The sequence below is a fragment of the Dendroctonus ponderosae genome, unplaced genomic scaffold (assembly GCF_020466585.1).
Source record: "Dendroctonus ponderosae isolate FM_Combo_2020 unplaced genomic scaffold, Dpon_F_20191213v2 Dpon_F_20191213_1, whole genome shotgun sequence".
NCBI lineage: Eukaryota > Metazoa > Arthropoda > Insecta > Coleoptera > Curculionidae > Dendroctonus > Dendroctonus ponderosae.
In genome coordinates this window covers 20,749,593-20,757,726 of record NW_026017110.1, presented here as the reverse complement: position 1 = coordinate 20,757,726, position 8,134 = coordinate 20,749,593, and the positions used below count along the sequence as shown (strand labels likewise).

Below are 8,134 nucleotides of genomic sequence, written 5' to 3'. Positions count from 1 at the left end.
AATTAATTCCTTTTACTATTTTTTCTGTACTCCTATAACAGCGCCAGACAACACCTCCAGAGGAATGACGCCAATTTTGAATCACTCTGTATGTGCAGTTCAATATTTAATATGTCAAAATCATTTAGAGGTTCTAAGGAAGAGCCAGCTATGATTGAYATTTTAGTTTTTTGATTTTGTGACTCAGTCTTTAGTTGACTGTTGTGTAATATCGATTGTTTTAAAACAACGCTTTAAAATGTTCAATTAAAAAGATGAAAAAGTATAAATATGCATTATAAATATAAATGATTGCAAAGAAAACCAAAAAATCCACTTGACTTCAAAATTACCACACTTTTTGCTTGCGCTTTTTATCCAATATTTTAGCTTGTAAAATGGCAATAATTTTTGATCTTTTCGTTGCATCATAGTAATTGCGCTGTCATGCTCTGTTCATAACAATATTTGTCCGAAGCTGGCTGTAACGTGTATGGTTTTCCTGCTATCGTACTTCACTCATCTTAGTGCAACACCCTGTACAATGTACACGATGTAAATTGTATTTACTTCAAATATGAATAATGATGTAACAAAATCTTTTACAAAACAAGCATTATGTAGACATATTTATGTCAATTATAGATATAAAAACAATGATAATGTATAGTTCCACTAAATGATTACATCATTAGCAGTTTGAACTTTTATGACTTTGCCACTATGGTATTTTAAATGAATGAAAAACGACATGCAATTTTATAAAGCTAAACAACACTGCTGGTTTATTATGTTACGGTCGAATCCCAGTTGAACAGCATTTCTGATGATGCATTTAAAAATCAATCCATTAACACATTTTACTTCCATTAATATCTTCTACTAGCATCTAGTCAAGATGCTCATATATTCTCTAGTAACAAGTTAACAAGTAGAATATTCTTGAAATCCATTCATCCAACAAGGTTATTCTCAAGGGTAAAAATAATTTCCGGTGGCGAGTGCAGAGTGAATCGAAATATAGGCTGGTCCTTTCGTAAAGAGCTATTTAAAGATTAACGTATAACAATATTTCAATCATCTGACACTAATGTCTCACTTCAATGCGAAACAAGTAGGTAGGCATTTCATCAAGTCGTGAAGTGTTCGGCGCCGCATGCTCACATTTTACACGGACTTTTGCCATCACTTCCAATTAACTCTCAAATTACTTCTACTTATCCTACTTAGACCACTTGTAAAGTTATTCAGATTTTATGATGCTATTAAGAGCAAGGAAATATCAATAAAACAGTGCAAAGGTAAATAACTCGATTTAGGCTAACGTACTAACTGTGCATATTAGACAAATGGCTAACCATTCTTTAATCTGTTCAATAACTTCATTCACTCATTAAATTATTGGCGGTCTTTGCTTAAAAATAATGTTAACGCTCTTAAATACCATCACAAGATTTAATCTTCGAAAATGTATCTATAACTTTACTTAATCGCAGTTCATCAATAAACCGTGACATCTGGGACATTATTAAATATTCCTTATTGATAAAATTGCCTTTAACCTAATCGGAACTTAAAAATAGAAAAATGGTTTTAAATATGGTTTCAGGCTTCTTAGTTTCCAAGCTAATGTGGACTTATTACCAGCATATCCTGCATATACATGTAATGTATAATGTACCTATATCTAAGCATCGCAAACCCAACACGTTTTCCCAGGCAGCAGCCAAGCAGAACTTATTTTAATTGATAGGAAATTAGTCGAAACTGTCAGGAATTCAGTAATTAATGTTTCGGAGAACCTATTAACTCGAACGAAAGTAATGCTTGAAATTGGCAAAAAAATCTGCTTAAAATATGCAGTTTAACACTGTCAAATTAAATTTTAAAAAGTCAAGTTAAGAAATATCTATTCCCGCATAAACCTATTGCTTCCGGCTGGTTCCTGAAGAAAAATTGATATAAAATATTAAAATACAGACTTTTGGGTATTGGATAAAAAAAGGTTTGAACTTATGAGTTATTAATTCTTTGGAGGCATAGGTAATAAATAATACCCTACATAATAAACACCCAACATTGACTGCATGTCATACCATTGCAGTATCTGAGAAAAAATCTATTTCGGGTTTTATGGGATATGCAGTTACAAGTATGTATCGCATAAGTTCCATACATCCTGTTTGATAACTCATACTTTTTACGTAATATGAGAGATCGTACATCAAATGTCTGCATTTTATACAAAATCTGTAAAAAGTAAAACATAATTGTTTCAGTACAATCTTGCTTCAAGTCACTACCAATTTCCTACTTACTCTAAAGGCAGTGAAAAAACAAAACTAAAAAAGTTACATGTGTTACATTGAGTGCCTTTGAGACAAATCCACTTCGTAAAATACCATGACTATGAAATGCACATTTTCAACTATTCATGGACATCCATATCTTTTGAAGGAGCTAATATTATAAGACAATTTTCGAAGTATCCTAGTAATACCTGTGAGCACTACATTCAATGTATAAGTACGTGGAATGCTAATGTTTATTTGCAGCTAACCTTTGAGAAATATTTGCTGTTTACTATCAAAAATTGCCATTACAGTAGGTTGCACTAAGAGGAAACACTACGCACAAGTGCAAAAATGAAGAGATAATCTGGAGAGGCTAACTAGTAAGTAGAGATTTTTGTTTGTGATAACTACATAGAAATTTCATTTGATGAATAACTGTCGAAACTGGTACCTCTTGTCATAGAACATAGGTAATATAACAACTAGAGATTAAGTAAGTATGACAACAATTGCTCAACGGTATAGATAGTATAGATATTTGAAAGGTTGCCAGTGATGATGTAATCTGATAATTAACGATTAATTTGGAATCAAAACTTAGCTTGACCTAGAGATTACGGTTCAAAGCTTGCAAAGTATTAACTATTTGTTACGATATGAAATGTGTTACAGATACCCATAACTGTTAAGTAATCTGAGGGAACATATTTTTGAAGTGAATAAAGTTATCCCATTAACATTAAGTAAAACTTAATTTAAGAATTATGATTTCATTGTTTGTCCAAAAAAGTGTCGCAAAAATCTGCCTACCGGAAAAGTGGTACGAAATAGTATCAGTATAAACTGATTAAAAACCATAACAATTTCGAAAAAAAAACGCAGTAATCAACACAGTTGTTCGGAAAGCACAAAAGAAAGTCCAATTGAAATTGTTGACAATATTTTGAAATTTTCACGTTACTCCAAATTGTGTTTCTTCTGAAGCTGACCAAATTATTAACGCCTTGGTAACTTTAACACATTATAGGAATACAAGGATATTATAATGATAGCAACGAATAATCTAAAATCGATGATTAAGGAAGTGGAATACTTAGTATAATTGATTATACAAATAATTCTATATGTGTATACGATTTTCCAATATTTTAGTGAAAAATATCAATTCTAGTGATAGAAACACAAGAAATAATATGAGAATAATAAAAAAAATCTGTTGATTTAATGTGACTATGTTTAAATTTAATTTAATTCTTAGAAAAGACAGTAGTGAATTTAATTCAATTGTTAAAAATAAAAAGCAGTGGTCTAATAGTTGGTACACAAGAATCAGTGAATAGAACATATCGGTCACTTTAGCAATTGCTGACAGCAACATTCTTACCTACCGAAGATGTGGGGATATTAATTGAATAGGTATTACCTAAGTAGGTACATTGTTGAGCATTGAATGATTAAAATAATATTTCCTGAAAGATGTGGCAGTTTAGGAAACCGATTTGAGTAGAATAAGAATAATTTTCCACATATTTTGAATGGGTGAAAGAATATAATTTCAGGAGATTTTGAGTGAGTTTTACCAATTAAGTCCAAGCACATGGGCCATTTATGAGAGCATCTTAAATTAAAACATATAAAAGAATCAATAATGCCCAAAGTGTACCTAAAAGTAGAATCGGCTGATAGCGCCGTTGAATATGCGCCTGTCAGTGACTTACCTGTGGTAAATTTGCTGCTATTTGTCGCTGTAGGGAGTCCCGTTCTTTTTCCACTTCCGACAATTTGATTTCCGTTTCTCCTAGTCGTTCCTGTGTCTCCCGTAAACTGTCCATTAACTTATCCCTTTCGTCCAGCATAGACACCATTAGCTGTTCGAAATTCGCGTCTTCGCCCGAAAACTGGGAACTCCGTTGGCTTATACTATCCTCCGATATAGTCGGCATCACGTCGCACATCATATTCCACATTTTACGAGTTTATATTTCGAATTCTCAATTGGAAGAAAATATAAATAATATTAAGGAACTTCCTTAACCCTACGTTAAATACCCGATTTTCTTTTTAGCTAAACGACGGTCGTAAGCACTGAAACCGGGCTTCATATTCACATAAGCACATTGTCATTAATTGTTTATTTACAAATATACACATTATTTCATTTTATTTACGACACACCTTGATATTCTATTCCCATAATATCTGCTAGCTACATACACAAGATACATAAAGTTGATCTAGTTGACAGCCATGAATAAAATCTCTGTCAAACTAGCCCCTTTCAACCGATAATGCAGATTTCCCCATTCTTTGTCTAGGATTGCAGTCAAATCTCACAGATGGCGCGGGTTGGCATACAAATAGATTTGCCAAATCGGTTTTAATATGTGGCATTTTATGAGAGTTTCTACTTTTCATATAAACTATGAGGCTCAATAACGAGATTAGCTACTGCAAGTAGCATAAAATGGTTTTTAGTGGTTGTACGCTGAAAAGTTTCAATAAATATGGCAACACCACTTACAGATAAACAGCGCAACTCAAACAGCTGTTTAATAAATTATTTGACATGTTTATGCTCATCAAAGCGCAATTAAGGTTATGTCTCTGTGATTATTTTGAATAGTGTATTTAGTTTGCTGCACTGCAAATTTAGCGCATTAATGTGTGAATTGTAGATTCCGATGTTCAGTGTTAGTTTAAAACAGTACTATAAGTTCTTCACTTTTTTTATCTTGATAATTTGCCACTGCCATGCCTAAGAAGTCGAAGAAAGGACCAGTAAGTAGTTTAGGAGGTAAAGTGTCGATTTTACTATTTTAACTTCGATTGAACATAAACCCAAGATTGTCTTTGGCCGTTGCCAGCAAGTCGGAGCCAAATCAGTTGATCAATATACATTTTATATTCATTTCGAATGGTATTATTTTTTTTCCTGGGCTCCAATCTCAGTGTGAAATAATTTTTTTTGTATATCTTTTATTTCGTTACGTTTCGGCGATCCAACAGCGCCATCATCAGTTTTTAAAATTAATTCAAACTCATAATTGGTAAACATTATATTCATTTAGGTCTTTCCTGTCTTGAAACCTTCAATTGCTTTAAAACAAATTGCAAAATTATTTGCAATAAATAAAAAATACACTAGCGTACCATTTTTTTCCTTTAACAAATTCGGTAGCGTGCAGGTGCCCTAGTATACTCGCGAAAATTAACAAAATTGTTTTTTGCAAAAGATTTGTCTTTCTTAGCTATTGGTCCCTGGAAAATTTCCTTAGAATATCTCCATGCGTTTTGAAGAAATTTCTCATTTTGCATATTTTTAATTAAATTTCAACACCCTGTAAATCCGTAACGAAAGATCTTTGGGCTATCGTTTATAAAGCAAACTAGGGTTATTTTCGGACTCTCTTTCAATACGTGGTTTAAATAATGCCTTTTGGTCATGAACCCCCTTGTATATTAAAAAATCAAAATAGGTATTCAAGTGCCTTTTATACACCTCAAACATAAATTGTTGCTCATAAAGAGTCACATTAGAAATTAAATCATTGCCCATTTAAAAACTTCTGGAAATCAAATTCGGAAAATGATAAATTCCGAATAATTAATTTGAATTCAATTGGGTAGAGGAAAAACAAATAGCTTCGGCGTTCTAAAGCCCAGTTTCTGTTTTAAATCAGGATCGTTAAGCATTTTGGACTTTCCGAATGGGGCATGGTAATATATTTTGCACACTATCTAGATGATATTGTGCAATATATTGGGAAGATTGGCTATTTGTATATCGTATCTATATCTAGAATTATGGAAACCAAAAAATAGGTTGTAGGTACAAACCTACTTGCATAGAAAACAAATTATTCGGACAAATATATTCAATCAGTGAAGCAATAATCGTAATTCAATACCTTTCTCTATTTTTCAACAATCATAATGCCAATTCAATTAGGTACTATATGCATCTCTCTACAAATTGTCGAAATTCGCTACTTTATGCCAAGAAACAAAACATCTTAGAAAACAGTAGTAACAAATTAAGAAATTAAGTGTTACTATTTAGAAATTCCAAATCAAAATCAATTCCTGGGCTTCAGTCATTTATGGTCTCTAATTATCAATTAAAATACGTTTCGGTGTTTTCCACCATCATCAGTTTTTATGTGTAGCGTTGTTGCTACTTTAAGCCTTGGCATATATTTGGAGTATTAATTTTGTCCATTAGTGTAGCAACAACGCTACACATAAAAACTGATGATGGTGGAAAACACCGAAACGTATTTTAATTGACAATTAGAGACAATAAATGACTGAAGCCCAGGAATTGATTTTGATTTGGAATTGAAACACAATCAGAAAAGTATGTACTATTTAGAAAATTAATTAAACTTACTAAATTAATCTAAGAAAACAAGTAATACAATAAAATGATTATTAGAACTTAGTTTGGAGTCGGTGCTGTATAGCTGAATATAAAAGTATTCAATTTATTACGATTCAACACCAATGTTGCTTTCAGATGTAACTGTTCTTGATTATGCTGACTCAACGGCTCCAAAGAACAGAGCGAAGAAGTTGTTAACAAATGTAAACAGAGCGCTCAGGAAAGAAGTGGAAAAAGCCAAAGATAAAGACGAAAATCTACCGCACGTTACAGGTAATAGGTATTATAAATCATTAAAGCATTAAAAAAATTATAAAATTTACTCACAGATGCATTATCTAGTGACGAAGATGAGGCAGCAGTATATTATATGAAAATGTCTAAAACGAAAAACAGAAGACACACTAATTTATCAAATCACAAATATAATCGGAAAAATGAAGGAGGGAAAACATATCCAATTGACATCTGGTTTCTTTTGTCCGAGTACATTAGACCTGAAGATGTTGGCGTTTTTGCTGCCATATGCAAATCATCGTTCCAAGTGACATGTAGTGCAGCGTAAGTAGAAACTGGTATAAATCGTATATAAAAAGCCAATTTAGACCGAATGAAAGCTAAAATTAAGTGAAAAAACACCGTCTACCATAAAATGACTTTGAATTGAGTCTGAGTCTCCATAGACTTAACTAGTTGAAATTAATTCACATATTCGTTAAAATTAGTTCATTTTGGTTTCAGAAGAAAAGGTATTATGTCAAATATAGAGCATCGCGTTCAAATTGCTATCGTAATCAGACTTAAAAATGTTTTCGTTATGGATATGAGTGTGATTAGTTACGTTCAGGCAAAATAAAGATAACATTAAGAAATTGGGCATTAAGCAAAAGATAGAATTACAAACCGAGTTTACGGTTAAGCTTGCAACCGGTTCATCTGCACCAATAAATCGCCTTTCTAAAAAGGGTTTTGTGCTGGTCTTCACGTAAATGCTTTGATGTTCGATTCATCATCTACAACGATATAAAGTTCGTCTAAAACAGTTATGTAATGTTGATTTTCATATACCTATGTATTGGGTCATCATTAAATAAGGGGTACCTATATTTGAACTTGTATATTTTTTTTACCGTACGTTTACGTTTTAGTGTTGCTATGAAAAACAAAAAACATGTATTTTCAATTTAAAATGTATCGTAATTTTGAGAATATTCCTAAAACAAAACTGGCCTAAATACGTACTGTACAAATTTATAACGATTTCAATCTTGATCTGCAGATAAAAATTTGTTATGGTTGTAATCGATATTAATCCTAAAAAATTACATGGTTAGCAGAAAATGCACTTGAAATCGTTTAGAAATGCGATCATGGCAAAAAATGGCCTTAAAGCAGCAACAACGCTACACATAAAAACTGATGATGGTGGAAAAATACACCGAAACGTATTTTGATTAATAAATAGAGACAATAAATGACT

General features: G+C 32.1%; 2 protein-coding genes and 1 long non-coding RNA gene across 11 annotated transcripts in view; 1 reads left to right on the top strand and 2 right to left on the bottom strand.

The window, feature by feature from the left end:
• LOC109546396 (liprin-alpha-1) overlaps positions 1-4,537 on the bottom strand; it is a 112,780-nt gene extending 108,243 nt beyond the window's left edge. For 6 of the 7 annotated variants that reach the window (XM_048661181.1, XM_048661183.1, XM_048661184.1 and 3 more), the window contains exon 1: positions 3,992-4,536. In XM_048661181.1, the coding sequence (XP_048517138.1) occupies positions 3,992-4,240 (249 nt within the window). In that variant the 5' untranslated portion in view covers positions 4,241-4,536. Of the gene's footprint in view, positions 1-3,991 lie in introns of all 7 variants that reach the window. The other variant, XM_048661186.1, reaches the window with a different exon arrangement.
• On the bottom strand, positions 1,416-3,475 carry LOC109546425. The gene is made up of 2 exons (XR_002172774.2): positions 2,298-3,475; positions 1,416-2,229 (listed from the first exon to the last, which is right to left on the bottom strand). It is a non-coding gene; the product is annotated as an uncharacterized LOC109546425 (long non-coding RNA).
• Positions 4,538-4,698: 161 nt separating the features above from the next.
• Positions 4,699-8,134, top strand: part of LOC109546427 (putative transmembrane protein 183BP) — a 5,746-nt gene continuing 2,310 nt past the window's right edge. Inside the window, exons 1-3 of one of the 3 annotated variants that reach the window (XM_019917386.2) lie at positions 4,699-5,067; positions 6,790-6,934; positions 6,997-7,215. In XM_019917386.2, the coding sequence (XP_019772945.2) occupies positions 5,025-5,067; positions 6,790-6,934; positions 6,997-7,215 (407 nt within the window). In that variant the 5' untranslated portion in view covers positions 4,699-5,024. Of the gene's footprint in view, positions 5,068-6,789; positions 6,935-6,983; positions 7,216-8,134 lie in introns of all 3 variants that reach the window. The other 2 variants (XM_048661188.1, XM_019917384.2) reach the window with 2 other exon arrangements.